At 48.2% G+C, this 19,893-nt stretch overlaps 1 protein-coding gene across 1 annotated transcript in view; it reads right to left on the bottom strand.

Moving 5' to 3' along the window:
* Positions 1–422: 422 nt before the first annotated feature.
* The window catches only part of RFX4 (regulatory factor X4), a 119,864-nt gene continuing 100,393 nt past the window's right edge, over positions 423–19,893 (bottom strand). Inside the window, exons 16-18 of the mRNA XM_081128166.1 lie at positions 12,313–12,475; positions 10,394–10,532; positions 423–1,969 (exon numbers count right to left, since the gene is read on the bottom strand). Of these exons, the coding sequence (XP_080984292.1) occupies positions 1,697–1,969; positions 10,394–10,532; positions 12,313–12,475 (575 nt within the window). The 3' untranslated portion in view covers positions 423–1,696. The remainder of the gene's footprint in view (positions 1,970–10,393; positions 10,533–12,312; positions 12,476–19,893) is intronic.

Genomic DNA, 19,893 nt, shown 5'->3' with positions numbered 1-19,893 from the left:
GACATGTCTTTACACCCAGTGATCATTAACGCACAGTGAACTAAGCGCCAGGGGACCAAATCCTAATGATCCTGGTGTTGAAGAACAACATTCCCGTTAAGGGCTGAGAAGCCCCTGCCCTTGGCTGACGTCAGTCACCGTGCAGACTTAAGTCCTTGTGTGTAGAATGGGTCCCCTACAAACTTCAGTCAGTGTGCAGGTACTAAACTGTTGCTGAAGGACTGCACCTGGGAATAGTATCCACATTTTAACGATTGTTTTATTGAGATGACGATGAACTGGATAAGCATGACCATATAGGACCACTTAGTTTTGTTTTGCCTACTTACACCCTAAATCAGAATGGTATTTATATCACACACACACACACACACACACACACACACACACACGGGCCTTATCAAATGCAAAATGAAGCAGGTCATTTCAATACTTTTTATTTGAGTGTGAAACCATTCATATCTTGCACAACTGTACAGATAAAACTATTTCCATTTTAGCTGTAGACATGATTATCACACAGAGTGGGTGTGATCAAAGATTTTATTTACAGAACAATTGCTAAAACATCCGATGTCATATTTCTATTTATTTCTTACCCATAGGGTAATAGGTCCACCATAATTGCTTGGTGCTTTTTATAATACAGAAAGAAAACCTATGTTAAGCTCTAACAAACCTCACAAATTGCTACAAATCTGACAGAAAAATGCCTATGAAAAAATTTTCCAAAAGTACAATACATTTTTATTTCCACACATACACAGTATAGTATAGGCTCAAAGGCACAGCTTTGAAATTTTTTTCTATCAAAGTGTCGGAAATTATAGTCTTATGAAGGAACCGGGCAAGTCACTTTCACACTTGGTGCTCGGTGAGTTAATGTTTGGTCCATCCAGTTTCACAACGTCATACAGCAGAGTGTGGTACTCGATGCTATCACGGAATTTAGAAACCACTCCCTGTCTATTGCTGACACTAGCCACTGTGCAAACTTAGGACAAATACTAGCCTGTAGAAGAACTAGTCCCCTACAAACTTTAGTCAACTTAAGGCATACAGAACAGGCCTCTTCCTTGCCTCTAGACAGTGCTCACATTCCAACACAGGGACTGTGACAGACACGAGCGTAACAGGGAATCTGGAGCTGCCAGGTACCTGTGTTTAGCGCTGGTGCTCCAGGAAGCACCACCAAGAAGAAAGGCTACGTAGAACGTATCTGAGGGCTGTTCACTGTACAGTAAGGTGACAGACAGATGGCAAGGCGAATGCTCTTGGTAAATTATGTGCCCATCCAAAAACACAAACCAGGCTCTGTCTCCAGTATCCATCCTTCAAGACTAAAGAGCTTTTGTCAACAGGAAAATAAGTAACTTACAGGGAGAGGCTGGCAACAAAAGCCAAGTCATGGAACAAAGGGAAAAGGCACCGATGGCCTGTCTGATAGTGCTCTACAGAAAGGCAAGTCTGGCTTGGCGACAGGAACCCAACCTCACTGACTATAGTGGGTCCTGTTTCTGAACTAAAGTTTACTCATCCCACACTGAATCCCAGCCTCACGATCGTCAGGAAAATGGATGCCTAGGAATGGTTCACGAGTTATAATGTATAGAGATAAAGTCTTCTGGGGGAGGGCTGAATGGGTTTATTATTATTAATACTTATTAATATTAAATATGGGTTCCTATGAGAGCAGTCATTTAGCCCATCCTGTGGAGGCCTCTCCGTTGATGTAAGCAAAGCCAGGAAAGTGTTGCATGTGCTCATACTCAGAATTCCTGCGCGTGGTCAGGGGTGTGTACATGTCACTAGAGTTTCCATACCTCGTGGAATGCACAGACGGGCTTGTGTAGCACGTGTTGGCTGTGGGCACCTCTGGCCATCGGGGGGTGACTGGGGTAGGATGCAGTCTGGGAGTACTGCTCATCAAACAAGGTTCCATCCGGGAAGTGGGGCTATTAAAAGGGTACTTGTTGAGGGGAAAGAAATTCCACAAAGTTAAAATTTGCTTGAAGTTACATATACACATTATCAGTCACGTTCATAGTTTAAGTTAAACTTCTTAAGATGCTATTAGTGAAAGTCAATGGGACACAATCAGTGAACTTCTGAAAGATCGAACCTTGGTCTAGGAAGTATCCAACAGGAGAAATGCAAAGGATCTTGGCCAGAGCTGGACTGGTGTTCACTCAACCAGCAACACAGACTCTAGGCTCTTAATCTGGAATGTCTTGGGAAGTCAAACCCAAAAGAAGGAATAGCCCTACTGGGAACACAGGAGTGATACAGGAGAGAGAGAGAGGGAGAGAGAGAGAGAGGGAACATGAGTAACAGCATGTCCAAGTAGATATGGATGGATGGTTGTTTTATCATTAGTTATGGAGATGTGATAGGTCCCACTCAATCAACCCAAGAGAACAGTACTGCCAAGTAAAACACAATGACATTATTAAAAATAGCATTTTACAGCTGAATTCAATTATGAACTGCAGCCTAAAAGCAGGCTTTTGGAGAGGAAGCAAGTCAACAGCTTCAAAGGTTATTATTAGTGCCTATCATTTGAAGAACATCTTTTTGGTTCATAGTCACTGGAGTCCTGGAAGATACTCAGGCAGGAAGTGGCAGACTATTGGGCTTGGTGTGTGTGAATGTGGGAGGAGTCGGGATGAACCACCTGGGGGAGGGTGTGCTTCTGTGCAGGTCAGAAACACAGGTGCTCGTAGCTGCAAGAAGAGGGGAAGCAGTTCTAGAAAGAATTAGAAATAAGAGAAATGTCTCTGAAGTGTTCTTTACTTTTTTCTCAGTTCCCAAGACAGCTATGCAAATAAGCCCTTCAGTACAATCAGAGGGGAGACAGGGAGGAGCTCTGAGGCGCCCAGTTTGCGGGCCAGTCAACACAAAGATTTCCTCGCTGTGCCGAGGGCCACCCGGCAGGACAGGAACCAGTCAGCAAGGATGGCAAGGAGAGCGAGCAGGGGAGAGAGAGTGGGAATGTGTGAATTCTTCTGCTCCCCATCTGTCTTCCTTGACAGTTGGAGAGTGGAGCCCCGAGGGATTAGGTGGGAGGCTGCCTCCTGTGAGGGAGACAGACAGGCTGAAGCCGAGACAGCCGGAGAAGGGGTTGTGACAACAATGGCTGCTGCTTGAAGTCGAGGGGGCCAAAGGGAACCATTCTGCCTCTTTGAGGGGGAGCCCGAGGGAAGCAGGGGGAGGCTCTCAGGCCTGAAGCATGGGAAGAGAACCAGCAATTCATCGGTCAAGAAGGAGGGATCCAGCTTCTGGCAGAGGGTCTGGCCTACCGGGGACAGCGCGCCCTGCACAGCAGAGTGCAGCCGCTCCACAGCCGAGCGCAGCAAGGAAAGAGGGAGTGGGGTGAGGGTGGTGTCTGGGAACTCACGGGAGGAGGCAGCCAGCGCTGTTGCCAAGGTGACTGACAGCATACCAAGGCTTTCACGATGCCCAAGGGTACCCCGTACGTGCGGCAGCCATGTGGGACCCCAGGCCTGAGCAGTGGAATTCCAGCCCAGGACCCACTCTAAAGCCCAGAGAGACCTCAGTAAGATTGGGCCCTGCCCAGGAAAACAAGATCCCAGGTATTACACAGCCCACATTAAGCAATAGTGCAAAACGGTCTTTTAATTTTTTCCAGCAGGTTGCTTCCCCCTCTTGATGGTCTCTCCCGTAAGCTCCCTGGACGCCTGTCGCCTCACTCCACAGGCTCGCCCTGGCGGAAGCCTCCTCTCGGGTCAGTGGCATGCCCGGCTGGTTCCCACCCAGGGAACTGTCTCCTGTTTCCTCCGCCTGGCACGCGCTCTACCACCCCTACCTATCCCTAGGCTCCTTGCGTGTCTGCCTTTTGGTCATTCTTCAGATCTCAGCTCCAATGCCTCCTCCTCAGAGCACCTTTCTGAACATCCTATCTCAAGAAGCTAAACGCTCCGCCCTCTGCCCCTCAGGTCGGAATGGTGTCATTCTTGGCAGCTGTCTTTCTCTGGCTTATAGTCACAAGCTCCCAGGGGGCCTTCTCATGTCTGCCACCATATTCCCGACATCTAGAATCATGCCTGGCACCCAGTAGGTGCTAAGTAATTATTTGGTGAGTAACTTATTACTTGGTGAGATGTCAGCACGAGAAAGAACCTTAGGGATCCCATAATCCAGCTCCGTGTCATACAGCTGAGAAAAGCAGTACCCGGGGTGAAGCGTCCTGCCTACAGTCACATGGCCAGCCAGTGGCAGGGCTGGCGTAAAACCCCATCCTAGGGTCACGCTTCCCCACGTTCGCCTGCCTGGCCCACCGCTGAATTACACAGAGAGGAAGAGCGCTCTGCAGTGGACATGCAGCCCATTGACCTTAACCTCTCCGTCACCTTTCCTTTCAGCTCCCCGTCCTCTGCAGACCTCAGGGTGTGACAGTTCTGATCAGGCCGCAGCTTGCTGGCTCTGACCGTCCTCACGGCCATGGCTCGTGTAGGTAAAACATCACAGTGCGGACTCGCAACCTCCTTCCCCCAGAACCCGAGAGAGTGTGGCTTTTGTGCCTAATTGAGGACCCCAGATGCAGCTGTGCCCAGGGGTTGTGTCACAGACTCAAAAGAGTAATTGCCTGGAAATGAGACTGGCTCAAAATATCTCCAATGTGACAATAAAATTCTGTTACCACAGAATCCGGCCTGGAAAATTCTGTCCCGTTAGGTCAGCTAATTGCAAATGAGTCAGTGACTCGCTTTCCCTGCGGTGAAGAGCCCATTGAGAGGCGAGGGGCTGGAGCGCTCGCTGCCTCTGCCTCCGCCTGGTGATTAGCGCCGCCAATGAAGCTTCTATTTAGTCTGCCCGTGGCGCCCGCCTCACCTCTCACACTTCACATCCGGTTTCACGCCGGGCCCTTAAGCAGGCTGGGCACAAACCTCTGGGTCCGAGAGCTCGGCCAGAATAAAGGCCTTTTTGTTGAGGGCCCACAACAGGAAGTTGCTATTTTCTGGGTCGGATCCCGCGCTATTGCTCTGGATGTGAGAATGGAGCTCAGTCTCCAGTGCCTGCCCTGTGAGAGGTGTGTGAGGGGTGGTTGCGGGCACGTGTTTGTGTGTGCGTGTCAAAGGTTCAGTCACATGGCTGAGGCTAAGTCCGTCTCAGCCGTGCCTGACTGTGGGCCTCCTTGGAACCATATTAGGACGTTCTATTTTGAGAAACGACTCCCCACACCAAGGGCTGACTTTCCTGCACATGGCGAGGGAAGAATGAGCCCTTTATCCCTGACCTTACCAAATGGGCTGTTCCTTGAGCAAGGGGTGAAGGGTGGCCCAGTCAGGAGCACAAACTTTTCCTGTGAAAGGCGGCTCTCGCCGCACCACGGTTCTGCCAGTGGGCCGGCCCCACAGGCTTCCTCTCAGCCGCTTCTGGAAGAGGCCAGAGCCCCCACGCCCGTGCCAGACAATTGTATCTGCTGAGCTTTCGGGGTCAGGACTGAGTTAATACACGTGAGACACTTGGCACACCCATGCAGAAAGTGTTCGCAACACGTCAGCTATTACTAATAATCTCCCTCGAATCATAACGTCATGAATGGCAGGGAGCGCCTTAGTGACTCGCCATCTGGTCCTACCCATCCTTGGGGTCAAGAGAGGGGAAATGGCCTGCTTGTGGGTGGTCACACAGCAACTTTGTACCAGAGTAAGGATTCACTCACTCACTCGTTCGTTCATTCATTCATTCCACTGACAAGTGTTTACTGAGGACCCACTAAGGGGCAAACCTGGGCTGGGGTCCGGGAATATATGGTTAGAAAAAAAGGACCTGGCCCCTGCCCTCACAGAGCGAGTGCAGTGTGGGAGAAAAGCACTAACTATAATTACACAGAAGCTAACAAAGGGTATAATGTATACAAGCAGTGCCAACTGTGAGCCAGGCCCTGATCTAACCTTTATTAACTCACTCAACCCTTGCAACAACCCTATGAAATAGGTGCTATCACTATCCCCCGTTTTCACATGAGGCAATTGCGGCACAGAGCTAATCAGAGGCAGAGCTGGGATTTGAACCCAGGAAGCCTGGCTCTACCGTCAGGATCTTACACCACTTTGCCTGACTGATCTGTATTCCCTTTGGCCCAGGATGCTATCCCAACGCAGAGCACCCTAAGCAAATTCTGCAGCAGTCACGGGGCCTCTGAGGTCAAGGACCCACGGGGCCGGGGCTGATCTGGGTTGAGACAGAGGTACTGTGAGTGCTGCGTGACTGGCAGGCTGGGCCGGGCCTTGGCCATCCAGGTGAGAAGTAAGGGACAGCTCTCAAGGCCATTCTAAGTGTATTTCTAGCCACACAGCTTCTGGCTGATCAAATGGCTTTGAGCTCAAGTTTACATCCCAGTTTACATTCATGGCTGCGGAGAGGGTGGAGGCTCCATGGACATGTGTGGAGTGAGGCTCAGAAACATTTTGTAGCCGTGTGCTGGGCCTGGTCTGTGTTCTCTTTCGGGCCGGCATGAGAATGGGGGCCTGGGAAGGTGCAGCTGACAAGATCCCCCATTCACTTACTCGGATGTGAACGAGGGCAGCGTCATTGCCACAAGGGTGTTTCCTGAAATAATTTAAACCTTACACTGTGAAGCCTCGTTCGTCTGGACTCGCTCCTTAGAAATTACGAGAGTTCAAGTAGGGCTGGAGATTTACCTTCGTATTACCCGAAAGCAAGCATGTGCTGTGCAAAGCAGCAATATGAGCAAGGGCGCACGCACTCTAGGCCAGGCACAAATGACCGCAGCTTGCTTTGAGCATGTACGTGCGCGGGTGCTTACAATTCCTGCACAGCGAGGAACTGTACCAGCTCTTCAAGGCACACCTGGCGGGCATGTGTTTGCAGAGGTCACTTTCAGTTACTCTTGAGCGGATGGCCAATGGCATTCATTCTTTAACCAAATTCCGTAATTGCAATTTTTCTTCAGACCGGTCTTTTCCCCAGTGAGTCTGATATACTGAAGTGTGACACTCAGTACTGAGGACTGGAACAGTTTGACCTCTGCTCTGGAAAGTTGAAACTAATTAGCCCTGCCTTAGCCAGTGTGCTAGCTGGTTGGAGCGTCATCCCGTGCACCAAAAGGTCACCGGTTCAATTCCCTGTCAGGGCACATGCCCAGGTTACAGGTTCAATCCCTGATCGGGGTGCAGATGGAAAGCAGCCGATGGATGATTTTCTCTCACATCAAAGTTTCTCTCTCTCCCTTCCTCTCTCTCTAAAATCAATAAAAACATATTAAGAACACATACAACTAATTAATCCTGCGCTGGCTTTCCCCTATATGCTCAACCTTAACCCAAAGTACTAGGAAAGGAAAGAAATAAGGTATCTTGGGTGTGTGATTCTTCTCTTGGAAACTTGAAACTTACTGAGAATAGTTGCAGTAGCCTCTTGAATTTACCTCCCACCCTCCAATACACACATAGTGCAGTGTCCATGCGGGGGCTTGGTGCTGGGAGTTGGAGAATTTGCTTCGGGGCCTGCGCTGTGTCACGTACTGGATGCCTGACCTGGCGCAGACTACCTTCTGAAGCGGTTTCCTCATCTTTAAAAATTGGAGGAAAATGCCTTCTTCTCAAGGTTGCAGTGAGAATTAAGTGCCCAAATGAAAGTGCCTAAAACAGCACTTGATACATAAATGTTAATGAAAAACAAAACGAAGGATTCTTTGTCTTTGGCGTACCTTCCGCAGAAGCACTGACCTCACTCATTAGTCTGGCAGAGATGTGACAAATTAACTTCTCCCCACCCCCCTTTCTAAATGAAGACTACGGCATAAGCCACAGAGTGCAAAGTGTGCTGTGTGGTGGGGTCAGAGGTTGTCAGAGACTTTGTCTAAGGGCCACAGGGCACGGTGGTGAAGAGGCCAGCCAAGGGCCTGTCACCTCTCACAAGATATCCTCCCCTGGGTTCAAAGCGCTCCACCCTGAGCTTTCCTTTAGTCCTTGCCTTTCCATTGGGCCCACAGTTAATGCCAGTGCTCCAGTCGGGGAATGCTGTGGCTTCCAGAGCGGATGCTGCAGACCTATCTTTCATCACCAGGGACCACATGGGCCTTGAGGAAACCCTGGCTTTTTTTTTTTTTACAGCAATGGCTTTAAAAATATCATCCCAGAACACCAGCTGCAGAAATTCCATGAGGAGGGACGAGGGACGAGGGGGTGAAGAGGGAAGATAATGCCGGGAGCTGGGGGTTTGGAACACTAGCTTGATCTCGCCCCTTTGCTTAGACTAGTGTCTCTTCCTGGAGCATCAGCTCTCCCAAAGCAGGCACGTTTCTGTCCCATTCTCTGCTGTATTCTCAAGGCTAGAGCAGCGCTTGCTACATACTAGGCACCTGGCAATCACTCGAGGAATGAGGGAGGGAATGAATGAGTTGCTGATACTGTGTCTGCAGCAGCAGCTCTAAGTCACAGAGAGGAGCGCAGACTCTGCTCCCAAGGGAAGCAGTACCCAAGGAGCCTGCATCTCCGCGTGACGCAGCTGGAGACCTGTAATGAATGCCCCAGGTGGTGATTTAGTGGAATCAACTTCTTGGCTTATCTGGGGATTATACCAGGGCTCCCCTTGGCACCTCGGATGGAAATCAAAACAGACGCCCGTTGGCCCCGAGCGCCTAGTGTTGTGGATACATTCGCCTTGTACCCTCCTCAGAGGCAAGTCTGTGTACTGACAGCTGATGCAACTGCGGCCGCCACCCGGCTCACGTCCTGCCTTCTCGTCTTCACTCCTGCCTCTCCCAGCCCCTTTCTGGTTCACGCAGTGAGTGCTGCGAGAGCTGTCTTTCCTAAGCATGGGTCTCACCTTGTCACTCCCAGGCTCCCAAACCGACCATGGTTCCCACACCTGCCGAACCCCGAGCGCCCCTGGCACCCCACACTGTTGCTGATGCTGCCCCACCGCCTGCTCACTCTTCTGTTCCACAATCGCTCAGCGAATGCTCACATAGGAGAGGCAACAGGGTAGTGTAAGAGCTTGGGTAGCTGGGCCACGCTGCCCGGGTTCAGTCCTTGAGCAAGAGACCTCTCCCTTTCTTTTCTGCAAGGGTTACCGTGAGGATGTGCAAAGTGCTCGGCACATGCTCAGTAAAAGCAAGCTGCTCTTTCTGATAGATGGCATGTCCTGTGGCCAGGGGATGCTAGACTTAATTTTTGCTTTCAAGGAGTTTTCGAGTCCCCTGTGGGGGTCAGGAAAGCCAGCAATGATAATAGTGTGAGGAGTGTTACTAATAGAGGAAAGCCCAGCGTTCAATGCAAGTACAGAGGAGCGGGACATAATAAAGTCCTGGAGGAAGGAAGGGGCGAGTGTCAGAAAGTGCCACAAAGACCTTGAGATGCTTGCTGGGAACAGCAAGCAGAAGAGGCTGGGGGAGAGGATCCGAGCCAGAAGCAGCTTTCTCGGCACAGACATGGCGGACTGCACAGGGGTTGGCCTGGCTGGAGCAGAGATGGGGGTAGGGGTCTTTGTAGGCCAGAGAGGCAGGCAGATGGTACTGAGTCTTGAGAGACATGCTAAGGAATTGAACTTGACTCTGAAAGCGATGACACACAAAATAGAGTATTATGACCAACTGGGTTTTCCCCCAAAGACTCCCTTAGCATCAGTGTAGGGGCTAGACCAGAGTGGGACAAGTTTGGCACCATGGAGACCAATGGGAAGGCTTTTGCTGTCATCTAGGTTAGATAAAGACCTGAGCTGAGGCAAGGACAGCGGGGGTGCAGAGACACTGAGGATGTAGAATTGAATGGAACTGGTGACCAGCTGTGCCTGGGGCCAGTGCACAGGAAAGTGTCTTAGACAAGTATAGTGCCCAGCACAGAAGTTATAGGTACAGCCACAATTCCCATTCACCACAGGCCACAGAGGTTGATCTGGTTTGTTAGACAGTGAGGGGCAAAGGCAACGTGTGGCCTGAGAATGATCTGATAAAGGGTCCGCCTCAAGGATTCTTCTGGTAAGAGTGTTTGTGGGGGCTGCACTGAGAAGGAGCACATGGGGGAGACCGAGGCACTGGTTAGAATGCCAGGAGATAACAGTCCCGGCAGGACTCGATGAGGGTCTGCACCAGAGAATGGTGATGGGAAGGAGACCCGAGGTCCAATCGGAGGGGGCTGCCCGAAAAGGGGCAACAGACATCGCAGCTGATCGGATTGGATCAGAGAGGTCAGAGAGGGCGGAACTAAAGACAACTGTTTGCACCCACGTGCGTGAAAGCAAGTGGGGCAGCCACTGAAGAACCAACATGACGCTGGGGGAAAGGCCACTCTTTCCTCATGACACGCGGGCTGCACACACAGTACACAGCAGGTGCTTATTAACTGTGTGACGCTGACTAGACCTGGCCTGGGGCTTGGGCAAGCGGGTGGGACCACCGACTCACCTGCGCAGAGCTCCTGTGGTAAGGGGCGTAGTGCAGGGGTCCAGAGATGGCTGCCTCGTGAGGGAGGGCCGGGTACTGGCTCTGCATCGGCGGGGGGTGCTGGTTGCCATAGCTCCCATAGTTATAGCTTCCCGTGTATCTAAAACGCATCAAGCACATTGACTGTGGTGAGCAATAGCAGGAGGAACAGATCAGTGTGACATCGTCAAGAATGCGCCTCCTCTGGTTTTCCTTCTTCTCTCTTTTTCCCCCATTTTTTCCCCCAGTCTTAGCGTCCCCACTCTGTGGCTTTGTTGTGGTAAATTAAACTCCCAGGTTGATTTGCCTTCTCCCCTGGCACCAGGAGCTGAGGGAACAAAAGCTAGTCCTGCGCCAAACCTAATTAGTGATGGAACCTCCGCACCTGTTGTCTTAAAACCCCCTATTATAGCCTGAAGTCCAAGAGCAAAAAAAGCAGCTGCTGTGGGATCTGTGTTTTTGTTTTCAGGCCTCAGCTTCCCCATGATGGGGAAGGACAGAGTCTCATCTGTGAGCTCTGTCCTGGGAGCAAACACCACGGCCTGGCCAGCCAGGTGTCAGAAACCCCAGCTCTCGGCCTGGTTCCACACTTTGCAGCTGGGGACCTTGGGCTGCTCACAGCCTCGTTCTCCCATCTGCACGTGCTGCACACGCTGATTCGGAGGGTCACACGTGTGAAGACACTCCCTAAAGCCAACCCTATGGGCACACGGGATGGTCTTATCACTGCTTTAATAATAACCTCACAGCAAAGATGCAGATGGATGACCATGTGGATGTCTACTTGGCCATTCCTGCAGGGTCAAAAAGCTCTCAAAGGTTATTCTAAATGTGTGGGGAAATACTCAAAGAGGCTCCTGAAAAATAATGGCTGCCCTACAGATGCATCGGGGGCACCTGAAGCAATGGAAATAACTTGAGGATGCCCACCCTCAGGGTTGCCACCTTGCTGCACTATGCTGGGCCACCGAGAGGACGGGACCTGAGAGGTCCTCCCCCTCCCCCTTCCTCGCTCATCCCCCTCCCCCCTCCTCCCTCCCCCTCCCCCTTCCTCTCTCCTCCCCTTCCCCCTCCCCCTCCCCTCCTCTCTCCTCCCCTTCCCCCTCCCCTCCCCCTCCCCCTCCCCCTCCCCCTCCCTCTCCTCCCTCTCCCCTTCCGGCTCCTTCTCCCCCTCGTGTTTTTCCCTGCAGCTGGACTGCTGGAACCTGGCTGCGAGGCTCACTGCACCACACCGCAGAGCCTCACCTTGAGGGTGAGACACTTTTTAACATCATAAGCGTCTTTCAGATCACTGCATTAGACACTGCAAGGTTAGTGTCTTTTGATAAAGACAACGCATAATGGCAAAGAGCTACTATGATTCAGGCCACAACTTTCAATGGCTTTGCAGATGATTCATCACAGCAACATCACTACACAATACAGGGTCCAAAGCACCACTGGAACCCACAGGCGTTCCCTGACCCCATTCATGATCACTGTCCTCCAGGACCTCCAGCTCTCAGGTGGGGAAGCCCTCCTCCAAACAGTCATAAAAGACCGGGACCTACCGTGAAGCTTTATAAGGCTGCAAAGTGCACACGGAGCCGCCGAGGGGACTGCTGAATGGGAGTTTCCAGCTGAGACTCTGAAGGAGCAAAGGCTCTGGAGCAGACAGCTGCTCCGTCTGGACCCCACGTTTACCAGCTGTGTGACTCTGAGGAGCTGTACTTCATCAACCAAGTCTCAGTGTCCCCATCTACAAAGTGGAGTCACTAACACCCACCTCGGGGACTGCTGAGCACACTGTGAGAACTCAGCAAAGGGTGGCCCTCTTCCTGCCCTTTGAGAAAACAACTGCTAAGTGAGCCCTGCTCTTTAAAATCAAATTTAGAAGGCGCCATCCCAGGAAAGTCACTTACCCGTGCTCCTCTCTGTGCGGGTAAACGGGTATCCTGTGTGTGACGGTGGAGGAAGGCACATGAGTACTCCTCATACAGGGGAGCTGTTGGGAGTTCTCAGCTGGGGACCCTGCCGCCGTTGTCACTGTGTAGGTTAGAGACCACGTGTATGACTGCATCGGTCCTGCAGAGACAAATTAAGATGCATCAGTCCTAGTACAGCTCTCGCACTGCCAGCTCTTCCTTAGAACACTTCAGTGGCTTCCCATGGCTCTTGAGCTGAAAGCCAAAATCTTTACAAAGCATATGTCTCTGGCCCTGCTGACCTCACCAGAAGCATCCCCTATCCCCTGCTTCTGTTCTCTCCAATCCAGCCATAATATCTTTCTTTCACTTTTTTCCAGAGTACCATGACTCCCAGCACCACAGGGCCTTTGCACATGCTGTTTCTGCTGCCTGGAACCCTCATGCTTCCCTTAGTACCTGTGCATGCTTCATATCTCAATATAGACAAGCTGTCTCCTAGGCCCAGACTGGGTCCGGCCCCACACTGCACTATAGTCCTTGACGGTGTCTACCACAATTTGTAATCTTACATCCATCCATTAATGAATGTGATTTGATTAATGCCTATCTTCCACCCCTGCCTCGGGCTATAAACTCCATGAGGGTAGAGGCCTTGTCTATTTTGCCCACTATTGTATCCCCCAGTGTTTAGCACAGAGCCTGGAGGCCAAAGTATTTTCAATAAAGTTTTTAAAAGGAAGAAATGGAAAAGGAAAGATAGCAAGAAAGAAAGAGGGAGTGAGGGAAGGAGAGAGAACAAAAGAAGGCTTGGGGCAACGAAGCTCCATAGGCCTAGCAAAATAACTTCTTAGCACTCAACTCAACAGGTGTTAAGGATCCAACAAATTGCTTTAAGTAAACATAAGTAGATTAGTGAGCTCTGCTTGCCCAGGTCTTTTTGAAGATTATTAGACAGTGACCTTAACCGTGACCTATTCCATACATATTATTAATTCCACTAATTTACTTTTTAATTGGATACCTTGAAAGTGCTAGGGACTGAGAAAAGAAACTGACAAAATTAAAAATACTAAAGATGCTTAAGAATTTTATGAGATGGTTAGAGTAAAAAAATGATTTAAGAAATCGCTAATAATAAATATGCCTATGGTATTTAATAAACTTGACAAGAAACTCATCAACTTAATTTCTGATAAATTCTAGAATGTTGACATCGTGGAAATGATTAAACCTAATTTTAGAAGGTAGAGGAAATAGCATTCAACTCCCCCTTGTAGGTACATGAAAAACTAAAGAACTGGTTAAGGGAGGCCAATTTTAAGAAATAAAAGAGAAGCCCTGGCCAGTGTGGCCCAGTTGGTTGGGCATTGTCCAGTGAACCAAAAGGTTGCTGGTTCGATTCCCAGTCAGGGCACATGACGGGGTTTCAGGCTCCACCCCCAGTAGAGGGCGTGCTGATTGATATTTCCCTCTCACATTGATGTTTCTTCCTCTCTCTCTAAAAGCAAAAAAAATGAGTAAAGTGACAAAAAATTTTTAAAAAAAGAAGTATAAAAGAGAAAACTTGGTTCACCAATTCTGTATATTCTGCAGCATACCATTTCTATCTTAAAATTCCTCTGGAAAGATAGAGAAAGGGTTTTCATTTAAAAAATTCAGCCCATTCCATCCCAAACACTTTGCAAATAGCACACAAGAGTAGCTGCACTGACGCGGAGCAGGAGGAAGTGAAGAGCTGGTAGGTAGGCACTGAGCCAACTATGGGACAGAGAGCGGTAAGGAGTACCTGTAAGGGTTTGTGAAAATAGTGCCCTATTTTAAATATATGTGTTAGTTACATGTTTAAAAGAGCTTTCTATTGAACCCTCCTGTAAATTGGAGAATGTTTTGGAATACAAATAATGTCTTTTTTTTATTTTTTATGAAGTGACACAGATGCAATCCTAGAGCATGAAAGGAGACACCATTTGTTGAGCATCTAATATAGGCCAGGCACTGTGCTAAGTGCATTATAGACACCCTCAGGAGAAAAATTATCCCCAGGCAGTGAAAGTAGAAATTAAAACAAAACTGGAGCAAAAAGTGCACTCAGGAATGAGATGAAACATGCATTCCCTAAAGGTCCAAATTCTTTCTAGGTGGGCCTTAGACTTGGCTCAGAGTTTCCCAGGAGCCAACAGCAAACGGGAGAGCTGACAGGTTAGGAGCCATAGGATGGTAAACAAATCCTCAGGAGTATACTGTCCTTGGAACTCAGAACAAACAGGAATCTCTTTCAGATGCCCTTACAACGGACCCCATGTCTTGATTTTCAAGACTGTTCCTGTGTCAACACTAATTGCAGGCTTCTGGCGTTGCACAAAAGCCCAGTTCAGGGAGCCGTGGCATGTTAAACAGCTCGCCCAAGGTCCCGCAGTGAGTGGGTGGCCCAGGGGGCTCTCAACCCTGGTCTGCCACACCCTTCCCACTTACTCTACCATAGTCCCTTCACTCTGGGTGCTAGTTCTGCCGCGGACTCTGTAAGCGCCTGGCCCAGCCTCTTAAACTTTAGGAGCCTTTCTTTCCTTGCCGGTGAAATGGGGCTAATAGTATCTATCTTGAAGGGCTATCGTGAGGATTAACTGAGATGACGTGGCAGAGCCTGGGCCCGGCAAGGACGGTCAAGCACTCTGCATCACAACTTTGGGTATTCTTATATCAGACTTGCTTAAGAGAGAAATGTCCTTATTTCCCATTTCAGATCCTAAGGGATGAAGTATTTGAATAGCAGCAGTAATTCAGTCAATGACAGCAAACTTCTAACCAGGTTTTTCTGTAAAATGCCTGGAGTCCTTATTCACCAGCATGGCTAAAAGCACCCCTTCCTAGTTTGCACACCTACACTGTATTTGCCCTCAAAAGATGACTTTAGCAGACTGTGTGTTAGGCATCATTTTTAATACCTGCAAGAAGACTGGAAGGAAAATGACTGGACTTTGTGTGATGCCTTCCCCTACATTTTGAACAGCCTATGTATAATTTTTATTAAAACAGGTTATCTCTTAGTGGTGGGATTGAGGATGGTTTTTAAATTTTTCTTTATTTTGCTTATCTGTATTTTTCTATAATGAATGTGTATTGCCTCTGTGAAAAGAAAAATATTAAACTTAAGCAAATTTTACAATTGGAAATGGAATTGGAAGGAGGTAGGAAGTTTGCAAGAACAATGAACCAGCCACAGCCAGCAAGTAATTAACCCTTGATGCCCCTGGGACCTCAGGGGAGCACAGTGAGGTCAGTGGGGATTGAAAGGGGGCAGCTAAGGAAGCCAGAGGATTTTCTCTCCCCCCACCCCGCCCCCCCAGCAGTAGGAAGAGGCGGTGATAACAGCCGGCACCTGAGAGAATGCAGCAGAAGCTACTTTGTGTGAGCTCCTGGAGCACAGCAACTGTTCCTCATTCATCTGTGTCCCCAACAGAGGGTCTGCCTAATAGTAGGTGTTCAGTAAATTTCTGTTCCATTGAATGTGTTGTTGAGGGAGTAAATGCTGCTAGAAATAGACGTTATCAAACAAAAAGCTAGTGGAACTCTTGGAAAAATGGGCTCCTGTGGTCTGGGAAACAAAACCCCTAAATGGCCATGTGCCAGCAGGCTAACAGACCCACTCAGGCAGGCTTAAGCAGATTAACACCTACTGGCTTGGGTGAGAGACCCTTTCTGCCGGGGTAGCAGAAAAGAACACCCTGCATTCCCTCCCTTTCCTACCCGTGGGACCTCCAGTGAGAACTGCGGCTTCTTCTTTCTTAAGGAAACTAATAAAAGAAAATCTGTGCAGTGAACAGTTTGTGCTTAATTTTTAAGACAGCTCTAACTTCTTTTTGTTTGTTGATAAAACCATAACAAACCTTTCCAAGTTGTCTCATTCCCTAACTTTCTCTAGTTCTCCCCCCGCCATCCTCTACCCTGATTTGAAAGTCCGAGGACAGAGCGGGGAGCCCCTGATGTTTGAGAATCCCATAAAGATCCTATAGGATTTGAGAATCCTATACAGAAAAGTTGTTCATGGTGTTGTATTGAAATTGCTAGAGAGGAACATTTTCTTTCCATCCCCAATGAAACATTACCCCCCCCGCCCCAGTTTTTTTTTTTGTTTTTTATCCCTGGGATTTTAAACACAGGACAGGAAGGGTGCTCAGAATATAATAGGCACAGTAGTGAGTTGTTGAATAAATGAATGAATGATTGATCATCCAACATAAACCAGACCTCACGCTAGTTTCTTTTTATACATCAACTCTTTGAATCTTCACAATAACCTTTTGAGGTAAGTACTATTAGTGTCTTGTTTAGTAAGAAAATTGAGGCCCAAGACTTGCTCAGGTAAGTGGCAGAGTTGGGATTTGAACTCAGACCAGACCAGCTCCAAACCTTTCCACAACAATTGCTTCTCACAGTTCAATGTGCATTTGAATCATTCTTGCTAAAATGCAGATTCTGATTTGACAGGTTGGGAGTCGAACTAGTGAGTCTGCATTTATAACAAGCTTCTCAATGATGACCATGCTGTTGGTCCATGGACCACACTTTGAGTGGCAAGGCTTGGAAACACACTGCCTCCTGTCATGCACCCTGCATGTTGAGGGCCATTAAAAGTCAGAGTTGTGAGTTTGATACATGCAGGTGAAAATTTAGACTACTTCCCAGGCTTCCTGGCCATGCCCTTCCTTCAGATCTTGGACTAAGCCTTTTCCTCACTAGGATTCTATGAACCATCCCAGAAGTTGCTTAGGTTTACAGCTAATCTTAGCCTTTTGTTAGTACCTTCCTGAGAAACAAGCTCCTTTACATATTTCCAGACTCTAGAGCTGCTCTGTCATAAAACAGTAGCCAACAGCCATCGGTGGGTATTTAAATTTAAAATGAAATACAATTAAAAATTCAGTTTTTTTGCCCAGCTGGTGTGACTTAGTGGTTGAGTGTCGACCTAGAATCCAGGAGATCAGGGTTTGATTCCTGGTCAGGGCGCATGCCTGGGTTTGTGGGCTCGATCCCCAGTAGGGGACGTGCAGGAGGCAGCCGATCAATGACTTGCTCATCATTGATGTTTCTCTTTCTCCCTCTCCCTTCCTCTCTCTGAAATCAATAAAGATTTTTTTTTTTCTTAAATTAAGTTGCTTTTAGTTGCACTAGCCACATATGAAGTGCTCAGTAGCCACATGTGGTTAGTGTCTATTAATTTAGACAGCTTGGGTAAAAAAAGTTTCCATCATCGCAAGAAGTTCTATTTGAACAGTGTTGCTTGACAATATGTGATACTAAACAAACCTTCAAGACTGAGGCAGGGAAAGAAGGTATTTTATATATACATATAAATCCCATTGACTATCATTTATCCTCAAGGTAGTTTTACTTAAGGGGAATACTTGCTGAAGGTGAAAAACTCATCTGTTTGAGTTAAACTTTATCAACAGTCCCATGGCCAAACTCTAATTGACATAACTGAGCAGGAGCAGCAAATCAATCAGTTCCCAAGGAGATGCTGATTCACAGTCTGGCCCCAGAATACACGGAATGAATGAATGAGCAAATCCAAAGGCCCAGCACAAGCCGAGATCTTGATGGTGTGAAGTCGGAGCAGATTAACCATCTATTTTCAATCCCAGCTTCCTTCCTGATTTCATTCCTTTAAGAAAAGGAGGCAGCAGGGATGGAGGAGGGACTCAGTGGCAGCGACAGGGAAGTTCTGGACGGGCCGTGGGGCTGGGGCAGGGCCGCAGCGGCTGTGTACCCGGCCAGCGTAGCCGCGCTCAGGATAACCGGGCTTTCGCTATCTGGGGAGAGCAGGGGCCAGTTATCTGGTTACCTCCCCTGCTGACAGAGAAAACGCAGCGGGCAGGCCGCATGTTCTGCAGCCAGGGCTGTTTATGAGGAGTTTGCCCTATTTCTTTAGGCATCCTGGCATCTCAATGGTTTACTTCGCTGGTTTTGTGTTGGAGGGAACCCATGGTGGGGAGGTGAAAACACGAGTTTAATAGTTAACTTTTATTGTCACTGTTGAAGGAAAGAATCCTTAAAATGGCATCATAAACAAGGTCTTAGAACCCTTTGGTGGCCTGACCCGGATGGAGTGGGAGCTTAAGATTTTGCTTTAAATAACATTGAAGAACTGCAGCCCAATGTCATGTTAAGTGGGCAGGCCAGTCTGGTACCACCTGCCATGCTCCTGAGGAGGGAGAGAGCCGGAGTTCCTTAAAGAAAGTTAAGGTTTCTGAACTCTGCTGGGTCATCTGGGGGGCGGCAAGCTCAAACAGTTAGGAGACCAAAGGAGGACATATGGGAATCATAGGTACCTGCTTGTGGAGACCTGCTGAAATGGAACAACATTTAACCAGTCTCTCACCAGGGCTTTGCCATGGAATCGAACTTGCCCAATCAAAATCGGCTGGGCCTCAGGTTCAGTTTTTGGTGCCTGAAATTCCTTTCCTTTCACTTTCTTTTTTTTTCTTTTTCCATTTTGGAAACAATTACTAAATACAGTCTTAAGGAAACATATTTAGAAATACATGTATTCAGGTGTGGACACAGAGCTAGACATAGACAAGCAGAGTGGCCGTATTCCTAGGGAGTCACACTCCGTATCTCTACCACTGTGTACTCATTAGTCCTTGTATCAGAAAGATGCCAAAGGGCCCTGGCCGGATGGCTCAGTTGGTTGGAGCTTTGTCCCATGCACCAAAAGTTTTGGGGTTTGGTTACCGGTCAGGGCACATGCCGGGGTTGTGGGCTCAATCCCCACTGGGGAGCATGCAGGAGGCAGCCGATCAATAACTCATCATTTATGTTCTGTCTGTCTGTCTCTCTCCCCGCCCCCTTCCTCCCTCTGAGATCAATAAAGATATATTTTTTAAAAAAAGTGAGACACTAATTTGTGGAAGAGTCACAGACACCTGATTGGCTTGACCCTCAGTAAGTTGGACTTGATAAGTCCCTCGTCTGAGCACTATCATTCCGAGTGGGCTAGAAACCCAGCAAATCATTAGATCACACAAACTTTCACGGAAGGTGTTAATAAACTGGTTTAGCCAAGAGTTTATTTTGTTTACCCACTTCTTTATTTCTTGCTTCCTGGTTTGGGTTCTTTTTAAAAAAATTGGTTTTGCTTCATTTTTTTTCCTATTTTTTCTTTGTTAACCACTTCAGATCCTTTTTGGAAAGTAATGGTATATAAACAAGCAATAATTTTAAGATGGAAGTAAAAGTTAACTGTCCATGAAAACCATATGCTGAGTTAACCTTTTTAAAAAAGAAACATGGCAAATGCATTTTATAAGATGCATAATTGCTTCCCAATTTACAATGTTGTCTAATGAAAAATCACATAAATCCCCCACTTTAAGAAGCCTGCCGTAAGAGGTTTCTTACTATTTAGGCACATATCCTAACTAAGTAATTTGTGCTTTATAATGTAATGCCTATAAAACCATACATGTTGTTAGGAAATTATATTTATGTTTCCTCCAAGACCATGACCCACACTACATGCCAAGAGCCAGTCTAATTTACCGATGGAGTATTCAAAAGTGGTACTTGACAAAA

Source organism: Miniopterus schreibersii (assembly GCF_964146895.1).
Source record: "Miniopterus schreibersii genome assembly, chromosome: 2".
Lineage (NCBI taxonomy): Eukaryota > Metazoa > Chordata > Mammalia > Chiroptera > Miniopteridae > Miniopterus > Miniopterus schreibersii.
The sequence above is the reverse complement of the archived record's forward strand: the minus strand, read 5'-3'. Positions and strand labels throughout refer to the sequence as shown.